General features: G+C 52.5%; 1 protein-coding gene across 1 annotated transcript; it reads left to right on the forward strand.

Annotated features, from left to right (window-relative positions):
* The first annotated feature begins 4,990 nt into the window (after positions 1-4,990).
* On the forward strand, positions 4,991-9,454 carry PROK1 (prokineticin 1). Its single transcript, XM_059374258.1, has 3 exons — positions 4,991-5,062; positions 7,245-7,370; positions 9,042-9,454. The coding sequence occupies exons 1-3, from the start codon at positions 4,991-4,993 to the stop codon at positions 9,159-9,161; spliced, it is 318 nt and encodes a 105-aa protein (XP_059230241.1). The 3' UTR covers positions 9,162-9,454.
* The last annotated feature ends 11,268 nt before the right edge of the window (positions 9,455-20,722 follow it).

Here is a 20,722-nt window from a genome sequence, read left to right on the forward strand (position 1 = left end):
TGTGTGTGTGTGTGTGTGTGGAAAGCCTGTTATATTCCTGCTCCTGAGAGTAATGACTATATTCAGAAGTTCCATGCTGTCTTGGGCTTGGTGCTTTGGGAAATGTTTCAGAGTGTACACTCTGCTGCTGTGTTTTGGCTCTTCTTTCCCTTAGGTCAGTCCTCTGCCAAGTTTCTCCTTGCCCATCAATGGGGAGTGTCTGGACCTTGTCTACCGTGTGACAAGTTTTGACAAGGTGTGTTCTGATCTGCTTGTTGAAAGATTCTAGATCCTGTTTCCCCTAGAGCTGAAGTTCTGCAGTGCTCTTTCACTCTGTCTTTGCCCCCCCTTTCTCTCTGTCTCACTCCTCTCTCCGTTATCAGAGCTCCCCACCCTCTGCAACACCCACGATTCTTTTCTCCCCCAAATCACCTCTCCACAGCTCCTACTTGCCATGGTGTGGCCATTTTTCTAACTCTAGATGTGCGGCTGGTTCCTTAAGTCCTCAGATGGATTTCCTGGGTGTTCACAATGATTTGTTATGTATTTACCTGTGTTCGAGGGAGGAGGCAAGCCTGGGCCCCCTCCTCCTCCATCATCTTAACTCTTCTCCCAGAATAATGTTTTGAAATGTATAAAATAAAGTACGCAAGATTGCAAAGGAAATCGATTAAGTTATAATATAGTTATCAAACATATTAAAAACACATTTGTGATATGGTAATAGGTATGCTTTTTGTTTTGTTTAAAGACTTTATTTATTCATTTGTCTGAGAGATAGAGAGGGAGCACAAGCAAGGAGAGTGGCAGGCAGAGGGAGAAGCAGGATCCTTGCTAAGCAAGGAGCCCAATGCAGGATTCGATCCCAGGACCCTGGGATCATGACCTGAGCTGAAGGCAGATGCTTAACCGACTGAGCCACCCAGGCATCCCTAGATGTGCGTCTTTATTCACCCCTCTAGTAGCACAGTCTAGCAGTGTCCCAGTAACTCCCATAACTTCAATATCGAATGAGCAGAAATCTTTTGAGCTGTTTGCAACAAAAGAAATCTTTTGACCTGTTTTCATAGGATATGAAAACACCTGCAACTTCTCTTGGTGATCATGAGCTAGGTTTCACTGATACTGTTGTGTTTGTGGCTATAGCTAGAACCGAAAAAAATGTTCAAACCTTGTTAGACCTTAGTGAGGATGAAGACACAATTCTTTTCTCTAGCCACGCTCATGGGTCCTCCGAATTCTGTTCAAGAACTTTTTGGGAGGCTGTGACCCCAGGTTCAGAATCCCTGGTCCCTGCGCTTTGTTTTCCATTGTTTGTCGATTTCTTTCTTCATTGGTTTTTTTTTTTTTTTTTTTAAAGATTTTATTTATTTACTTAGAGAGCATGAGCAGGAGGAGGGGCAGAGGGAGAGAGAGAGAGAGAACCTCAAGCAGAATCCAAGCTGAGTGTGGATCCCTACGAAGGGCTTGATACCATGACCCCAAGATCATGACCTGAGCCCAAATCGAGTCAAATGCCCAACCAAATGAGTCACCCAGGCACCCCCTTCATATTGTTCCTAAATGAGCCAGAGTAATTCATGTTTAATCATTGGCAAGGAACCAATGGTAGTGACCCCATTCTGTCACACTCAGACAGGGGCAGGGAGACCCCCTGATGTGCACTGTTTTGTAGCTTGTAGAACAAGGACCTCATGGTAGAGCTGGAAGGGAGCGCCAATGCCCTTACAGTCAAATTTATTCTGTGGATGAAGGTACCTCTTGGAGAGGATGCCAGGCCAGTGCTGACCTGGGCCCAGAGAATGGCTCTTGTTTGCCACATGTGTGTGCATGAACACACACACACACATACACAGAGAGAGAGAGAGAGAGAGCTGTACGGTCTGGAGAATGGTGACACCAAAACTAGCTAGAGGGAGAAGTAGGGCCAGGTCTCAGTCACAAGGTGTGTGGCACAGAGCCCTCTTGTACGATCAGTCAGCAGTAGGCCATCTCTGTCCACATGCCTCATCCCCTCTGGCCCTGCACATCTCCCTGGCTTTCATGTCCGTAGGGGACAAAATTCACTGTTAGTACTTGTCATTGTGTTTTTCTTCTCACCATTCACTTCTCCTTTGTCTCCTGGGGCTCCTACCTAGGTCTAGTTCGGGGCCTCCCCACTCCTGCTTTCTCTTCTGTGCTATATCTGTCAGCCCAAAGTAACCCTGATTTGGTTAAAGTGTACTAAAAATATTGTTGAAATCTACGTATTCACAGGAACAGGAGAGCTCCAAGTTCCAGAGGGAAATCAGACCCGTAACCATGAACTCTCAGGCCTGACATGTAGAAGGCACCCAGCAAATATTTGCTTAGTCGAGTTATCGGGTACAGAACCCCCAAAGCTCCCAAAAAACCTCTTTCGGGATTCCCACCAAAGTCACCAGCTATCCCTTACCTTCCTCTGATGAAGCTGGCTTTTCCTCAAATGCCAGCATTCCAGATGAATGCAACACTTTCAATCAATGTTATTGCTTTGTTTGCAACAGTATTTCTCGCTACCATTCTTCATCAGCTGCGTGGGATAATTAGTTTTGTGTTGAAAGGAGGGGGTGAGAATGGGAGGCAGAGGGAGGACGGGGGGGTGGGTAGGGGGGGTGATCAGCCATCATTTACCACTGTCTCAGGGGAGGCGGCCTTTGTGAGGAGGCATCTGTGGGGACACCCAGAGCCCAGGACTGCTTCGGGAGTTCCTCTAGCACCCAGCATGGCCTTGCTTTCTTCCAGCAGGTAAGTGTTTGACAGGCTGGATGGTCTCTTGTTTCTCTGGTTGTGTGCCTGACTCAGTGCGCAGTGAAAAGTAGGTCATACAGGGTCATTATTTCCATGCCCACCTCATAGGAGAATTTTATATTAAGGCAGATAGGTCCATCTTTGTGTGTGTGTGTGTGTGTGTGTGTGTGTGAGTGATACAAATTGCTAATTATTAGCAAATCTCTGCCCTGTACCAGGCCTGGTGAAAAGCACGTCACACACATCATCTCATTTAATTCTCTGTATGCAGCCAGAGAGATCCTCTCAAAGTATAAACGACATCTCCCCCGGCCTTTCCCCTGCCCCAAACCATCCAAGAACTCTGGTACATTTGCAGCCAGGTCCAATACAGTGTCTTGCAATGCTGGTGGGGCATGGTTCCTGGCTCCTGCTCCAACTGTATCCCCTCCCTTCCCCTGCTCACCAGCCTCCTTGCTGCTTCTGGAACTGGCCAAGAAGGCCCTGCCCCAGGGCCTTTGCACTGGTTCTTCCCCCCCTGGCACTGCCCACATCATTCCTTCACTTTATCAGGCCTTCTCTAGTGTCTCTTTACAGAGAGCCTCACCCCAACCAAAGTATCACGTGTTGCTGGGCTCTATTTCTTCTGTTCCTGATAGAACTCAGCACACGTGGCTATTTTATTATAAATCTATTTGGTTGTCTATTACCTATCTCCTCCCTAGAACCAAAGCTACCTGAGTGCAGGAACCTTGTTTTGTTCACTGCTTGATTTCCAGCACTGAGAACGGTGCCGCCAATGGAGTGGTCATAAATAAATAAATAAATATGTGGTGAATGAAAACATAAATGGATGAATCCTCACAACCCCCATAATGTAAGAGGTACTCTCTTCCCCATGTTATAGATGAGGAGACTGAGGTTTAGAGAGTTTGACAGTATTCTTGGGGTCATAAAATAAGATGTCTCACCTCTGGAGTCTGGCTCTTAGCTACTGTGCCAGTTCACCTCTCTCTGCACTCGTAAACACCTGCCGGTGTTTCTGTGTAGGAACCCTATTTCCCTGAGACACTCTAAGGAAAAAGATTCTGATGGATGGCTTGGTTTGGGAGAGCTACAAATTGCCTTTCCTGCTTGGTGGCCTAGGAAAGACTCTGAAAAGTTCTGCAGTAAAAAACCTGGTTGAACTTGTATAAGTTCAAAGCATACCTTGGAAATAATAGCTTTTATTCTTGTGAAGGAAAGCAGATGTCTGGTACAGGATTCTGAGAGCTATCTCTGGGTTGGCTGGTGTGGGAGGTCTGGGACCGGGGCCTTCCTAGCCCAATGAGAGGACCCATGCCCAAATTCAAGTTCCTACCAAACTGGCACTGGGTCCACTGTGTTTGTTCACCCCCTCTCATGCTCACCCCAAACCCAGGAAGGCAGCGGGGAGGCTCCTGGCTCTCTTTATCTTATACCCGGACCCAAACATGCTTCTCTGAAGAGACCTGGGCTCATCTTCTGCCCTCTCGTTCCTGTACCAAGTGACACTTAGTGTTCCTCTTGAGCCTCTTACGGAGCTATTGCTCATGTGGGCCTCTCAGAGTTGTCAACACTTTCCCCCCAAGCATAGCCTTATTTTCTCACTGTCTTATGTCTCCCTATCAGACTTTTAATCTTTTAGAGGACCAGGGACACTGCCTTCCCCATGCATGTCTTCTGGGCCACCAACTCTGGGCTGGACCAATGGTAAATGCCCAGGTAATTCTTGTTGGCTTGACAGTGAGGGGGCGGGTGATCCTATGTGTATGCTGCATGGTTTGGAGCAGAAAGGATAAACGGTGATGTTGTAAATCCCTTAATTCATTGCCAGAGCTGCCTGCCCCCCCACCCCCCGCCCCAATCAGAATAGAAGGATGCCCCAGAGGCGCCAAAGACTATAGAGTGAAACGTATGTCACTGACTGCATCTCTGGGCTCCTCGGAGAGCTCGAGCCACTGTCAACGCCCCCGATGTGTTCATTTTTATTGGTTTTGATGATGATCTGATGTCATCAGAGATTCAGGTCTCATGTTCGTCCCTGAGATCATCTAAATAGCACTGGTGACGGGGAAGGGAAGAGCCGAGAGAGGCGCCCACGGGCAGCCGGGATCGGACTGCATAAATCTGGGAGGAGGGAAAGGGCTGGACAGCCTGGCCTTCCCAGCTGGTGCAGGAGGCTGAGGGGGACCAAGCGAGAGGCCGTGGAGCAGGCAGCGTTGTGCCTTCACCCCAAGTGACCATGAGAGGTGCCATGCGAGTCTCATTCATGTTCCTTCTGCTGACTATGTCGGACTGTGCCGTGATCACTGGGGTAAGGCGTCCAACTCCCTCCATGCCTTGGGTTTGGGCGGGTGTCAGGGTTTGCATGGGATAGGAGCCAGCAACCATGCAGGAGGCAAACCAAACCAAACCAAACCAAAACAAAACAAAAATTAGGGAGTCAGTGGTCAGCCAGCGTTTCAGAGGGGCATTCCACATGATTTTCAGATTAGTCATACCTTACTCCCCTCCTAGATGGGGTCTACTTTGGAGAGGCTATGTGTAAATCGAGTCTTATTTCCAAATTCATTAGAAGAACATCGGACATTTTGAAGTTTAGACCTTGGGGAAGAATAAGATTCCTAATTGTGTAGTAAGGACTTCTTTCATAAAGCTGATTAGCACCCCGTAATTTATCTTTTGTATAAATTTGGGATTTCATATACAATCTGGTCCACATGTCCGTGTCATTTACACAGCATGTTGACTTAATTAAAGTCAGGGACCTTATTAGCTTTAATTGGGGATGTTTAACTTCTGCTTTTTTTACTCTTAAGGAAGATTGTCTTGAAATTCTTTCCTTTCTTTATTGTTTATGTATTTTAACTGTGCTCGGTTCTGATCAGAGCATTTGGCTGGGTGTACCCAAAAGTAAGCATCTGATAACAAGTAGAAATCTTGCCTCCCAGTGGAGGTTTCCCACACAGGGGCGCTGCCTGTCTTAGAATTCGAAACCCTCAGACTGGGGCTTTCCCTGGGACCACCCTCAAATGCGTTACAGTGGTGGGATGACTCTTACTAAAAGGGAAAGTAATACCTAACAGTTTTCCAGATCAAAGCTGCTTAAAAAAAAAAAAAAAGAGGGAAATTAATTTTTCCCCAATGTCCTTTAACTTTTTACATAAAGGATGGAAATGTAGAAAAATGCCAAACCATTCCTGAAATCTCATTAGTTTTCATGGTCACAGAAAGGAAAGGTCTGTCTTCTCCTTTTTAAAGGAAAAAGACTAAGTTTCAAAGACGAACACATATTAAAGTCAAGTCAATGCTTTTAAGACCCAGAGCATGAATAACATTGTTAGGGCAAAATTATACCTAATGAATCAGTCTCTGAATCTCCTATTGTGTAGCCTGAGACGGGGGAGGCCAAGAACAAAGGAGAGAAACCACCAAGAGGGATGGGAGATGCGGGTTGACCTTGACGCCCAGGTGACCCCACTGGGCCTGCTCCACCATCTGGAGAGGGTGGGACCCAGTGCTGGGGAGGAGGTGTCAGGCTCTCCCTCCCCTCTCCATGCCCTGCTGCCGCCCTGAGGCTGACTCCCAGGAAGAGGCTGGGTGGACATGGCCACACGCCCTTGCTCCCTGGACTGTGACCTTCCTGGATTCAGGATGGGATATTCCCTCCTGCCCGATTGAAACCATGATGTTCCAGCTTTGTGGCAGAACAGTAAGGGAGGGTCTGCTCGACCCTGACCCGGGCTTTGAGGGGCTGCTGGGTGTGTGAGATGTGCCCTCACTGGACTGGAGACATGCACGGCCAGGTGACTGTCATTGCACCTCTTCTGGGAGGCGGGAGCAGACCCCACACCCCCACTTTCCCTCCCTGGGTCTGAGCAAGTTCACAGCTTCCAGAAACCAGGCAAAGCCGCCCAGCTCCTGTTCTGGAGCGCAGCCCAGAGGGGTCCACCGGTCTCTGGGGATTGAGGATGCCAGCAGAGAAGCACTGGGGAGACCCCTGTTCTCTGGGGTGCTGGCATCTCAGTGAGGCTGGACTTCTGGTGAAGGCCAAGGGGAGGGCCGAGGTGGGGGCCAGGGGAAGGAAGACACCAACCCTGGGTGTAGGGTCAAGGTTGGATCGTTAGTCCAAGGACTGATCCCCTCGGGACTTGGACCATCAATGTCCCCAACCCCCCTCTAGGAATTCAGATCAGTTCCATTTCCCCAGCATCCTTGGAGCGTTTACTAGAGCTGAAGAGCCATGCTCCTGACTCTGGCTTGGTCCGAGGAGGAGCGTTGCCTCCCTACTGGATGGGCTCCGAGGAGCTTGGAGGGGTCCTCGGACGCAGTTGGACGCCTCGCTGAGCCCCGGCATCCTGTTGTGAGTGAAGCAGAAGCACGGATGTGCTGTCTGGGGTGCCAGGCAGCCGTGAGGGATTCGGATGTACCTTTCCCTTCTGGTTTCTCTTGGGTGGCACTAACGGGCTCCGAATGGCTGCTTTGTCTCCCTGCAGGCCTGTGAGAGGGATGTCCAGTGTGGGGCGCGCTCCTGCTGTGCAATCAGCCTGTGGCTGCGTGGGATTCGGATGTGCACCCCGCTGGGGCGGGAAGGAGAAGAGTGTCACCCCAGCAGCCATAAGGTACAGCACAGACGTGCTCAGGGCCCTGAGCCAGACAGCTGGGACTAGACCCTGATTTTCTGACTCTGACCTCAGAAGCAGCTCACCCGGGTTGGGCCCGGCTTCTTGCTTCTTGGGGGCAGCCTGGGGTGGAGCGGGGGCTACTGACCACACAGCCTGTTATCTGCGGGTCGGAACCCCAGCTGCTCCTCAGCTGGGTGCTCTTGGGCAATTAGCATGACTTCTCTGGGCCTTAATCACCTCATGAATATGAGGGGAAGAGACTGGTTACCCCAGAAGTCTCTTTCAGATCTGATGAACTCAGATTCTCAAGGGGACCTGAATGTCTTCTGCCCCTAGGAACCATCCCTCAAGAACCTGAAATAAGACTCACAAAATGGCCTCCCGCCCAAGGGATGAGTCTGGTTAGGGCGCCGCAAGCCCCAGGCCCAGGGCATATGCTTTAAGGAGGCACTTGTACCCTTTTGGGCCCTACGTGCCTAGTTCCCCTCCCCTGGTAGGCTGCTCCCAGCCCCAGCGGCATAGAAGGGCCACTAGGCCTTTGCTTCTGAACAGCCAGGACAGGAGCAACCCCAGGTGTGCACGGGGACCCCGTGGGCCAGCCCCTGCCCTGGGTTCCCTGCGGTTCTGGAGTACCCCCTGCTGCTCAGGGGAGCATGTCTGCACCTAGGAGCCCTGGGTTCTTCTGGGCGTCCTCCTGTGGTCATGCTCCAGATCCGGGACAGGTAGGGGCCTGGGGAGGCGGGCCCGAGTCAAGATGGGACAGTGGGACAGTCCTCGCTGCCTTGGGGTGTGTGATAGTTTGGCTGCAGATCTGCATTCCCGCAAGGGGACACCGGGGGCAGTAAAAGCTAAAGCTGAGTGCTTACTATGGGCCACTTTTCAGACTAAGAGCTTTTGCAGTTATATAGCTTAAACCTCTTTCTGCCATACATGGGAGGTGCTATTTTTTTTTAATTTAAAGATTTTTAAAAAATTTATTTGACAGAGAGAGATCACAAGTAGGCAGAGAGGCAGGCAGAGAGAGAGAGAGGAGGAAGCAGGCTCCCCGCCGAGCAGAGAGCCCGACGCAGGACTCGATCCCAGGACCCTGAGATCATGACCCGAGCCGAAGGCAGTGGCCCAACCTACTGAGCCACCCAGGCACCTGGGAGGTGCTATTTTTGACCCATTTTGCAGATAATCAGGTTGAGACCCACAAACTAAAGAACCTGCCTGTTGTCACACAGCTGGGAAGGGGCAGACCTGGGAAATGAACCCGGGCAGTCTGACCCTACCTATGATCATAACTGTTCCTGTTCACCCTCCTTGGAGGAAATATCAATAGTTTTAGTCTCCGGGTGAGTCACAGGGCAGAGACAGGGTCTGTCTGGTCCACTGCTGCATCGTCAGCACCCCCTAGCGTTGAGTTAGGTTAGGCTGGTTACCTTGGGGGGGGGGGGGGACAGATTGCCTGGGTCTGTCTATATTCCGGCTCCTCCACAAACCAGCTGCGTGAGCTTGGCAAGTCGCTCAGCCATCATGCCTCAATTTCCCCCCTCTGTGATAACTGTTACTGTTGTGCTGGTTGGAGGGGAGACACCGGCCAGGGCTGGGCCGGCCAGAAGCTCCTGCCAGAAGGCCCGCCTCCCTCATGGTGAAGTTGTCCTCCTTCTTTTCCTCTTTCCCCAGGTCCCCTTCTTCAGGAAACGCCAGCACCACACCTGCCCCTGCCTGCCCAACCTGCTGTGCTCCAGGTGTCCGGATGGCAGGTACCGCTGCTCCACGGACCTGAAGAACATCAGCTTCTAGGAGCTCATCTGTTGTCGGGACACACACGGGGCCTCTGCCTGAGTCCCGCCTGGGCTCGCCTCAGAGGGTGTTTCATTTCTGCTACATGGCCCAGCCCATCGCTGCCCCGTCCCCCCGCCCCAGACGGTCCTCCTCGGTCCCTCTTCCCTACACACCTACGTGCGTGGTCCCAGCTCTGGGCTGTGGTCTGAGAGGCGCCCCGACTGGTTCTCTTCCCCTTCTAGCTGCCTGAGGGCTTGTAAGTACCAGGAAGCGGGATTCTTTCCCTTGACCCCCGCCTCACTCACGGACGTGACTGGTCTTCCTCCCTGGGCCCGTCTCTTCCCCTTCCTGCATGTGCTCTTCTGCCCAAATCCCACATTCCCCAGACCCTGCCCACACTTGGCCCCGTCTACTGGGTGTATGTATTGGGTGTACTGCTCCGAGGGACAGGTCCTGGGCTGAGCCTTTCCATGAGGTCGGTGAGGGGCAACCGGGCAGTTGCTCGTCTTCCTTTGATTGACTAAGTCCTCAGTTTTAGGCCATGGGCCCCAGCTCAGCCCTTCAGGGTGGGGTGCGGAGGTGCAGCAGGCAGTTGACCTCATGGCAGGTGGGGGGAGCCCACCCACTAGGCCAGAACTGCATTGCCTCCGAGGCCCCTCCCCGCACACTTTACTTGTTAACCAATGAAGCCCCCGGTTCCCACGACCTCCCTGTAGAATGCAAGTGAGGGCAGCTTAATCTAATCGGCCACGAAAGTTTAGGAAGCAGCTCCTTTCTGAGGTCCTGGGAGCAAGTCTGTGACCTTGAGGACACAGGGCTTCTGCCCAGCTGGGGGAGGGGGGGAGGGGGGAGGGAGGGCAGCAGGCAGGCACATTGACTTGGGAGGCAACTGTCCCCTAAGGACCAGGCTGCACAGACCTCACACCCAGAGAAGTCAGCTTCTCTAGACATCAAGGGCTTTTCCAAGTTCAGAGCCATCTGTCTGGGAGCTGTGTCACGGGCCTCCACTGTCTGCTAAAACACCAGCCCCATCAAGCTCCTCCTATTTGGACTCTGCCCTGCATTCACCCAGGACAGCAGGGGACACCCAAAGCTGAGCTTGCTGACCTGACCCTGCAGAATAAAAGCATGAATAAGGGCGAGTGGCCTTGCTGTTCCCGCTCCGCCTGTGTGGGGACTCGGGGGCTGCGAGTGGGAGGGCAGAACAGGGTCTTTTCCAGGTGGAGGAAGGATGTCGTCCGTTGCTCTTCCTGTTTTGGGCAGTTGTTTTGCAAAAGTGGATTCAGGGTTTCTTTGAATGGAGTGTGACAGGCCTTGGGCTCTGGGCCCAGCAGGTGCTGCTCAGGTGTGTTGGCGGGTTGGAGACAGGAAGGGAGCCCTGAACTGGCAGCCGAGTGGGGACTCCAATGGTAAGATCTGGATGGGTTGCAACTCCCATTTCTGCAACTCAGTCCTTTCTGCTTAGTGTCCAGGACCTGAGACCCCCAGACCACCATGTGTGGGGTGAGGAAGTTCCATATCAGGACGGCCGTGAGCCTATGTCCGAACCCAGGGGCTGGGAGCATTCCCTGTCAGGTTACTGTCCCCACAGCCCCTCCTCACCCCAATTCCTGGCCTAGAAAAATGCAAAATGTAAAATAAAAAGACATTGTATCCTGTGTTTCTCAGAAGCCTCCAAGCTCATCGTGGTTAAGGAGGCCTGGGGGCTCCTGCCTCCCCCGTTTGCCCTGGATCTGCTGGAGCCTTGCTCAGGGGGTACTCAGCACAGGCTTTACTGTAGGACCCACTCGAGTCAGACCTGAGCTCCACTCAGGGCTCCTTCTCTGTTTTTGTCTCCTCTGATGGACCTCCTTGCCTGCTCTGCTGGCTCTTGCCCCTTCTTGCAGCCCTTGGATCTCTCCCCCCTGCACTCAGGCTCAGGTGCTGGACATAGAGCTATTGTCCATGTCTAGGATTCCAATCTGCCCACCCTTATCCTTTGGGTCTCCAGGTACCACTGATAGCTACCACAAGTCATTGCTGGTGTGTGGGGCCCTCCCCAGGCAGGCTATGCCCTCTGCAGGCAGAGCCCTCCTGGATGAGACATGGCCATGTGCCTCAGCACAGCAGAGACACAGGGTGATGGCTGGAGGCACAGGAGTGTCCCTGACGAGGCACACACTGACTCGCCACCTGCAGCCCCCATCTCCATCCCCATCTGGAGCTGGCCAGTCTGTAGACCCCTTTTAGTCTAACTGGAACAGTTCTCATATTTTATACAAGAATGCCAAGGAATGTATAACTGACCTCTGCCCCAGAGGTCTGAAGCCCTGAGAGCAGAGATGGGGAGGTTGGAGGGACAGAGAGGTAAGAAAAGTGTATTTGCGAGAAGTTTTTATACTCAGGAGTATATTCTTCATCAATATAATTATAAAAAGAATCTACTTATAGGAATAACATATATTAAGATAAGAATGTATTCCCAAAGAGTTCAATTAAATCGGGGTTAGATAAAATGGACATCCTTCCCGGATGCTGCCCTTTCAGAGACAGCCCTACCTCCCCTTGGACCTAACCCCTTCCTGTTCGACAGGTGGAGTCTGGTGCCATCTAGTGACCAGTCTGGGGATGGCATGGAGGAGTCAAAGATGTCCCCTTCTCAAAGCAGATGGGGACCATTCCCCAGATGTCCCCAAAGGCTAGATTCAACCAGAGGGTTAGAGGGACAGTGCTTCCACCCGTGGAAAGAAATCTGTCATCCTAAGAAGTACAGGAGAAATACTTAGTTGTGGAGTCTTTTGGGTCCGGTCCTACCTACACACCTCTTTCCTAGAAGCTGCTGTCATCTTCTGGTGAGACATCGTCCAGCTTCTCCAGGAGTGGGACGGTGGAGGTAGGTGAGCCAGGTGACGATGATGGGATGCCCCTCCCCCCACCTGTGTCCCCGAGTCCCCATATTCTTGGCTAGTCATCTGGGTCAGGGCTACCATCACCCCCAGGATCCAAGTCGGAAGCTCAAGAGCAGCCTACATGTCTTCTCTCTTCTACTGTCTTTTCCCACAGCAGCCCTGGCCAGATTTAAGCAGTCATCCTGTCGAGCATGGCCTGTGGCAACTGCTTCTGACCTATTCTCTCTGCCTCCAGTTTTCCCCTTAAAAATCCACCCTGGCATGTCTACCAGCATCTTTCTAGGCAGCACATTTACCTGGTTTGTGGCCCCTGATGGCCCTTCTCCGCTCCAAAGGAGAAAACCCAGCCTGTAGCGGGGCACGGCAAGCCCCTGCCCATCCTCTCTCTGCCTCTCCCATGCTCCCCACCAGGCTTCTCGGCCTCAGGACTACCTATGGTCCTTGGGAGATGCCATGTGTGTCTGTGCCGGGGCTGTTCCTCCATGGGGAATGTTCTGTGTCTCTTCTGTGGTCTGGTGATCTCAACGCCTCCTTCAAGAGCCCCTCAGATGTGTCCCCCTGCCCCATCCGCATCCATCCACATGGAAACACCTGAGATAGGCCTCAAGCACGAGTTGGCACCTGCTCTTAGAGAACATCCGTGCCCATGTCGGCCTTCACCCATGAGAGAAGGAAGGGCAATGTCTGCATCCTGCCTGTGTCCCCAGGTTGAATAATGGGGGCTGGGAGGAGAAGCTGCACAGCCAGAGGACGGAGGCCTCCCCAGGGAGCAGCCCCACCCCCAGCCTCTCTTCCCAGGAACTGGGATCCCCTCCCAGGCCCAGTACACAGCAGAGTGCATCCCTAGGGGCAAGCTGCCAAGGGACTGAGAACACCCAGGCCTGTGGTAAAGGTGGGGGATGGGGAGGGTAGCAGGAGGGGCTTCTGGACCCAGCTCCCTGCAAGTGCCTGCACCACCCTGTCGGCCTCAGATCCCTTCATTTACTGAGGCCAGAGTCTGCCAGAGTCTGCCCTCTGCCGGGGCTGGCTTCAGGGCCTGGGGTCATCACAGACCAAGCCCAGCAATAGCCATACCAAGCCCAAGAACCAGGTGTACTGAGTACTTGACAGAGGGTGTTGGTGGGCAGCCCCTCTTCAGACCCCAAGCTACGCAGGGTCGTGCCCTCCTGCTCTCTGCACTGTGGTCTGTCACTGCTGGCAGAAGGGAGGTGGGGGGAGGAGGCAGGGGTTCCTGGGCTGGCCTGCCTGGCCCAGACCCCTCCCTCCAGTGTTTGGGGTAGAGACACGGGACTTGGTGGGATGCTGGCTTTCAGCACCTGGGTCACACCATGGATGGGGAGGGTGATGGGATACTTTGGCCGATCTGAAGGGAGGGCCCACAGAGGACTGAAAAGTTTCTGGTCATCTGAAGTTGAATCCAGTTAATTCATGTATTAACTAATTAGTTTATTACTCGTTTATGAGCTAAGGGGTCCCTTTCTTGCACAGTAAGCAGAGGACCTGCTGGAGACCATGGTTTTCTCCCGTGTCTGGTGCCTGGCATGGAGCTGTGCTCAGGACATTTATGGAATGAACAAACGAAAGAATGAAAGAGCAGTAGCATCCTAAGAGGAGACAGACTGGCAAGGGTCTCCGGGGCCTCTGGGATGCGGGGTTTGTAGCTGCCGCCCGTCACAGACCTTCTGCTCCCAGAGTCCCCACATCTCCGTGTTCACTTCCTGGCCCCCTTGCAGTTTCTCACTCACCAGAGGGAGGCCCTCTGAGATCCTGGCTATAGAGAGAGCCGTACCCAAAGCCTACAGTAGTCCTGAGAGACCAGGATGGGTCCTGGGGGGCAGGTCGGGAGTGGGAAAGTACAGGATTGCTGTCTGTGAGAGAGAACATTTTAAATTATAAAAGTTCCATTTACTTTTGTTGGATGGACTTAGTCGTCTCGGAAACAAAGACAAAAAAGGACCCTCCCCTCGAAGAGAATGGTAGGAGAAGGTAGGGCAGAAGCCGCTGGCACCGGGGAGGGGAGATGTCACCAGTAGGGGGCCGAGAAAGGGTAGGGCCTGAGGGAAGCTGGGTGTTGGGGGTGCTCCTCATGGAGGACTAAGGGCTAGACACAGGCAGAGCGGAGGGCAGAGGCCAGAGCTGAGCGTCTGCCTGGAGCTCTCCCAAAGGCCTAAAATTCTAGAGCATTCAGTGGAAGTCTGCCGCTAAGCCCTGCTCCCCCTGAATATTTGAGGACGAACTCGAGGTGGTGTATGGGAAAGGATTCCAACTGACCGGCACCAAGCAGGCACACGAGTGCTTTTTGGTCAGTGTTTCTCCTTGGCCCTTCTCCCATCTCACAGACTCTGGCTGTAAGGCTCCAGAGGGGCAAGGAGCAGAGGGAAGACCCAAGGAGGAAGCAGGAAGACCCCCTCAGCCAAAGAAAAGTGTGGGCTTTTGAAAGAGGCCCCCGGGAGTGGGGGCTTGCCTCGGAGCTGAGTCTGCACAGCAAACATACTGTTTCACTTTGACTGCGTGTTTACCCAGGTTGGCTGTGGTTGGGGGTGGGTTGAGGTGGGGCCAAGGCCTCAGACCCCCAAGGGCAACACTTGGCATTCTTACTTTTTCAGAGCTTTGACAGCTGTAAGCAAGGGGATTGAGGAATTGCTATTTGAAAATCTGGCCGGTGTCTGATCTGAGACCAGCCCAAGAGTCCACCTGGATAATTCTCCTGGAGTGTACCAAAAACTCAGATCCCACCAGATGGGGAGGGAAGCATAAGGCAGTCCGGGGCCTGCTTTCCCTCGGGACACTTTTCCAGGGGGTAGTCAGAAAGAAAAGCAAAGGGCCCTCTAGACACAAACAGCTTGCTTCCATCAACGGCACAACGAACAAAGGAGGTTGTGCCCTACCATGGAATGTCACTGAGTCCTAAACTGGAACAAAATGCTGCTCGTGCCACAGCAGGGGCGGACCTCGAGAATGCTGTGTGGAATGAAAGAAGCCAGGGATGCCCAGCAAAAGAAGCCAGGGGCACCTGCGCGGTGCCATCGGGTTCAGCCTGGGATCTCAGGGTCATGAGATGGAGCCCCGTGTCGGGCTCTGCGCTCAGTGCTTGGGGTTCCCCTCTTCTCCCCCACCCCCACCAACTCTTGCGCTATCTCTAAAATAAATAAATAAATCTTTAAAAAAAAAAAAAAAGAAAGAAAAAGAAACTTGAAAGAAAGAAGCCAGACCCAAAAGACCATGTTTCATATGATTCTCTTTATGCGAAATGCCCAAAGTAGGTAGATCTCCAGAGACAGACAGTAGCTCGGTCATTGCCTGGAGCCGAGTGTAGGAAAATAGAGAGTGACTGTTGGTGGGTACAAGGTTTCCTTTCCGGGTGGCGAGAATGTTCTAAAATTAGGTTGTACCTACCGATGGTTGCCTAACTCTGTGAATATCTGAGGAATATGAAATTAAATGTGTTAAATGGATGAATTCTCTTGGGGTGTGAATTATGTCACAATGAAGCTGTTTAAAAAAAAAATCATTATTAAAATCTATAAAGTAAAAAAATAAAAAAAAGCTTTCCAGCTTCAGTCGGCAGGAGGTTGGTCTGGCCCATGTGTCCAGGCTGAAGAGAACGAGGCCAGGGCCTGTTTCAGCGCCGCTCACGGCTGCAGGAAATGGCCCACGTTTCGTGGAACCAGGCTTCAGCTTCTGAGGTTTGAGGCCTGTGGGCACCTGGGAGGTCCTCAGGGTCTCAAGCACAGGAGGACTGGAACATTCCAGGCTGGTGAGTGATTTGGCCTCCCTTAATGTTCATTTGACATTTATTTTGTGGGCGGGGGAGAAAGATGCCCTCAGTAAGGGTTTTGTCATGAGTGGTTTTTGGTACCAGACGGCTCCTCAAATGCTATTCTCAACTGTTTGCAATGTGGGTAACACGGCACCTGGGTGGCTCAGTGGGTTGAGCCTCTGCCTTTGGCTCAGGTCATGATCTCAGGGTCCTGGGAGTGAGCCCCACATGGGCTCCCTGCTGGGCGGGGAGCCTGCACCCTCCCGCCCCCCTGCGGCTCAGGCTCACCTAACTTGTGATCTCTCTCTCTCTCTCTCTCTCTCTCTCTGTGTCAAATAAATAAATAAGATTAAAAAAAAACAAACCCAGTTTGGATAATAAAGGAAATCCCTTATTAGCAGGACAAAAGCGCTATATGGTGCAAGGTGCAAGTTTGGGCTCTCAGTTCCTCCTCATGCCTGCGTCTTAAAATGAATGGCAGTGACCACACCTGGAGCTTGCAGAGCCCAGAGTGACACTGGCCTAGAGCTGCCCTTCTGGCCTCCACATGCCTGCTGCAAAGAGGTTCCCTGGAGGCAGGATGTCTCCTGCAAAGGATTTTTGTTGTTGTTGTTGTTTTACCACCATTGGGCACTGCCCACCTTGGCTGGAGCGGACAAGTCCCTGTGTAGCCACTGAGTTTACTGGTACCGAGTCCTTCTTGCAGGGATGTTTGTGCCTCTTTAAGAACAGTACCCTGGGGTGCCTGGGTGGCGGCTGCCTTTAGCTCAGGTCAGGATCTCAGGGTCCTGGGATGGAGCCCCGCATCATGCTCTCTGCTCAGCAGGGAGTCAGCTTCTCCCTCTCACTCTCCCTCTGTGCGCTCTCTCTCCACCAAATAAATAAATAAAATCTTAAAAAAAAAAAAAAAAAAAAAAAAAGAGGCTTACCCTGAACAGCTGACCCTGGGTGGGAATAAGGTGCAAATATGGCCCGTTCCCTGTTCCAGTCATGGTCGGGGCCATACCTAGCCCCGGAAGCCCAAAGCCGTAGAGTCACCCTGAAAACAACTTTTAGGTGGTGACTGCCTTAAAAATGAAACAACCCGGGGGTGGGTGGGTGGCTCAGTGGGTTAAAGCCTCTGCCTTTGGCTCAGGTCATGATCCCAGGGTCCTGGGATTGAGCCCCACATCAGAATCTCTGCTCAGCAGGGATCCTGTTTCCTCCTCTCTCTCTCTCTCTCTCTGCCTGCCTCTGCCTACTTGTGATCTCTCTGTCAAATAAATAAATAAAATCTTAAAAAAAAAAGAAAATAAAAAAAAAAGAAACAGCCCAAGTTACCCTGCAGCAAATGAGTATATTCAGGACCAGCAGAGGAATTGCAATTCAGGATAAGCCAACTTAGGTAAAGCTGAGGCAAGCCTGGAGGACACAGCGGGAGAGCCTCCTTTTATAGAAGAAAGGGGGGAAGTGGGGAGCGACGTGTGGCGGCTTCTCACTGGCTGCAGGCAGGGCCAGTGCTGTTGGCTGGCTGAGGACCTCTTCCTTCTTCCTGCTGGTCCAGAAGAGCTTCCATGACGTTCCTGACACCTCTCCCTGCCTAGCTTCCCGACTTCATTTTGAATGAGCTTTCTTTTATTCATTTTCATGGTTTCTCCCTCAGCTCCCCTGAGGCCCCTTTTGACTGCCACAGAGGCTTTCCTCTCAAAGTTTATGAAGGGCCTCGTGGAGCCTGCAGCTGGCTACAGGCCTGAGAGCCCAGGACCTGGGCCTCAAGGAGATCACAGGGCCCAGGCCATGGGAGGGGCAGTTTATGGCCCTCTGTCCAGAACATTCTTTCTTATCTTCGCCTCTGCCCTATTGGAAGTCCCTACCCACGGGTTCTAGGGACATTTGTTTCATTTAAATATGGGTGTGCCTTGGAAGAAAAACCTGGGTGTTGCCCTCAGAAGGGATCAGAGCCACCCCCCCAGCCCCTCCCCCTGGCCTACTGAGGACAGGGGAACCTTTACTTGGGGGCCGAAGATTCGCGAAAGGATGAAGTGGGTCTACACAGAGAGAAAGGCTGACGAGTAAGAAGCCGTGGGCACAGCTCTGACAGAGACAGGCGGAGAGGATCCTGTGAAATCCTGTCACAAAACTAAGCTCCGAACACTAAGTAAACAAATATGTCGAATGACAGCTTGACATTTTCTCGTCATTTTGCATTTCACTCTGTTGGCGTTGCTTGGCAAATGTGCAGCAAATTATCCTAATTCTGCTTCCCAACAGGGGGTGCGGCATGATGGTGGATGGTGCCGACTGCGTGGGTCTAAGCCCTGGTCAAGTCACTTCCTGACTGGGGACTTTGGGCAAGTTGCCGAACTTCTCTGCCTCAGTGTCCCCATCTGTAAAATGGCACAAACGATTGTAGTACCCGCCTCTGACCCTTACCCTGCCGGGCAAGGGTGTGCAAAGTGCTTAGGACAGGCTGTGCACGAGGGAGCACATTAGGCATGCTTTATGCTTTTTTGTTTCTTTATGAACACATCTTGGAAAGTCCCTGCTGGGAGCCTTCTGCCCAGGGCCTGGTCCTCCAGGAACTGCCTTACCAAGCCCATGTTACCTGGAAGCATCTCCTAGACATGCTTCTGCTCCCCAGGGCTGGAGTGTGGTAGGAAGAAATTACAGTTTGTCCAGACCTGGTTCTGTTGATATTATGACGTTTAGAAGCACAGGTTTAGATAGGCAAAGCTCAATAACAACCTGTTTAGGAACATAGATACGCAAATCTTATCTAAGGGGCTTTTAATCCCTTGCTTAAACATATGAGTCACTATTTTAAAGTAATGTTTGCTCAATATGGGCCGTGATCTTAATACTGCGCTATGCATTTTTTTTTTTTTTTCTAGAAAAAGCACAAGGAGAGTGGGCTCTGAATCCTATCCTGAATCTTCTCAAACTGGGTTAAATTAAACCAGCTGAAGCATGTATGACCCCTGAAACAGGTGTCACTTCTGGTGGCTGTCCCCCAGGAGCCAGTGGTCCTAGGAAATGTCATTTGCCCCATAAACCTGCAGCTCCCAATCTTCAGGGTTCATAGCCCACCAAAGGGAAATGTCAAAATGCTGAGTCCTGGAGACTTGGATTCGAGGGGCCTCTAACAAGCTCTTCTCCAGTGCGGGGGCTGCGGGTCCTCCCCAGGCCTCCGCCCCCAGGGAGACACTGTCCTACCTGGGCACCCTAACCTTTGGAGGAAATCAGTTAGGCCTATAGTGAAAATTCTAATTATCTTTGCAGGGGGGCAGAGAGGCTAGTTTCCATTAGGAAAACTCCATTCAGCTAGAACTGATCTTCATGTTAAAACAAGGACTAAGAAGACAGGAAGTGGGGAGGGAATTGGGTGTGCGTGTGTGACTATGCCTGGGTCTACAACCGTCCAGAATTAGGTTTCAAAGGGGGCATAATTGTCTCCGAGGACACCTCCATCCTCAGAGTGGTGAAGCAGGCAGAGGAGTACAGAGAGGGGTGACACTGGGGCCGAGAGAGGAGGCCCCTCTAAGGGGCTGTAATTTCCATTCGCTTCAAGGCCAGCAGCTGGGCCCACACCTGGATGCTGCAAAGCGCAGGTGAGGAGGCGCAGGTGCTGGATGGCCCAAGGCCCCAACCAGGAGGCAACCACGCATCCTGCATACGTCCTGCATGTGCTCCCCAGTCTTCAGCTGGGAGTCAGCTGGGAGCGGGAGCTACAGGGATTTGACCGGCTCAATGGGATACTCCATGTCTGGAGGGAGCGTTAGGGAGTCAGGCAACAGAAAAATGGGTCCAAGACCTCAGGTAGGGGTTCCCTGCTCTGGAGCCTGCTGGGGGCAGGTATCTCAGTAAGAAGCCCCCATGGGTGGGCAGCCACACTTGGTCCCAGGTGAGGGGAAGGGATCACAGACTTCCTTTGCCAGGTGTGCATACCTGGTCATGTCAGCCTAGGAGGAGGGTCACTGAGAAGAGGCCCAGGGGCAGGCCCAGTGAGGTGGGGTCGGAGGGAAGACCTGGGAGTGATCTCACGGGGACTAAGCACTGGAGAGGATGGGGTGGCAGCTGGAGAAAGATGGGAGAGAAGGTTCTTGCTCCCTGCTGCAGCTTTGTTGGTTAAGATGGTCCCCCAGGGCCTAAACTGGCAAGGGACAGCTGTGAAATGACTAAGTGGTGTAGTATAAGGGGTCTGCTTTCAGGATAGCTATTTCCTCCCTCCCCTTAGGCTCCGTGGGTGCCTGGGATCATGGGAAAGCCAGCCAATGGCCACCACATCCGTGGACAGCATGCACCCTCCCAGGGCTCTGGCCTGGGGCAGCAGAGTCCTGTGGAGGCAGCCTCATCGCAAAGCTTGTGGGCCAAGAGGGGCTTTGCTGCCTGGCCCCAGAGATGTCCTGAGCCATTGGGGAGCTGGAGACAATCAGAAATGGGCCCCCCCGCATCTCCTGCCCTCCTTCCCAGACACTGCCCTCCCCATCTCCCACCTGTGTTCTCCCCTCCATGAGGTGCTCTGTCCCTCCCTGTCCTCTGTCTGGTGGTCCCATTCTTCCTGGTGGCACTGGAACCAAAGCTTCAGATTCTCCACTCAGTTGTCTGAGGGGTCAGGCAGCTCCCAGGGTCCTCTGCCACATCTGATGCATGGAGAGAGTAATTCCTGCTGCTCCCAGAGTTGTCACGAAGAGATGTGAAATGCTGGAGAGGGGGCCTGGGAAGAGGGAGCTTTTGCAGCTCAAGAGACCCTGGAAAGGGAGAGTAAGCAAGGAGACCCCCTGGGACCTACCTTTCCTCATTTGAATCCTGACTCTGCCCACCACTTGCTAGCTGGATGACCTCAGGAAAGCAACTTCTCCAGCCTCAATCTTCTCCTGGGTGAAGCCGCATTCCCACTAGGACTTAATTCACAGGCTTGCTGCAGGGACCGGGTGAGATGGAGCCAGCCCGGG

The sequence above is a fragment of the Mustela nigripes genome, chromosome 14 (genome assembly GCF_022355385.1).
Source record: "Mustela nigripes isolate SB6536 chromosome 14, MUSNIG.SB6536, whole genome shotgun sequence".
NCBI classification, from domain to species: Eukaryota; Metazoa; Chordata; class Mammalia; order Carnivora; family Mustelidae; genus Mustela; species Mustela nigripes.

Bases quoted from the DNA above. Each gene is read 5' to 3' on its own strand.
- PROK1 (XM_059374258.1), top strand. From the start codon at position 4,991: ATGAGAGGTGCCATGCGAGTCTCATTCATGTTCCTTCTGCTGACTATG. The intron at 5,063-7,244 runs GTAAGGCGTCCA...GTCTCCCTGCAG, and splicing joins ACTGTGCCGTGATCACTGGG to GCCTGTGAGAGGGATGTCCA. The intron at 7,371-9,041 runs GTACAGCACAGA...CTCTTTCCCCAG, and splicing joins GTCACCCCAGCAGCCATAAG to GTCCCCTTCTTCAGGAAACG.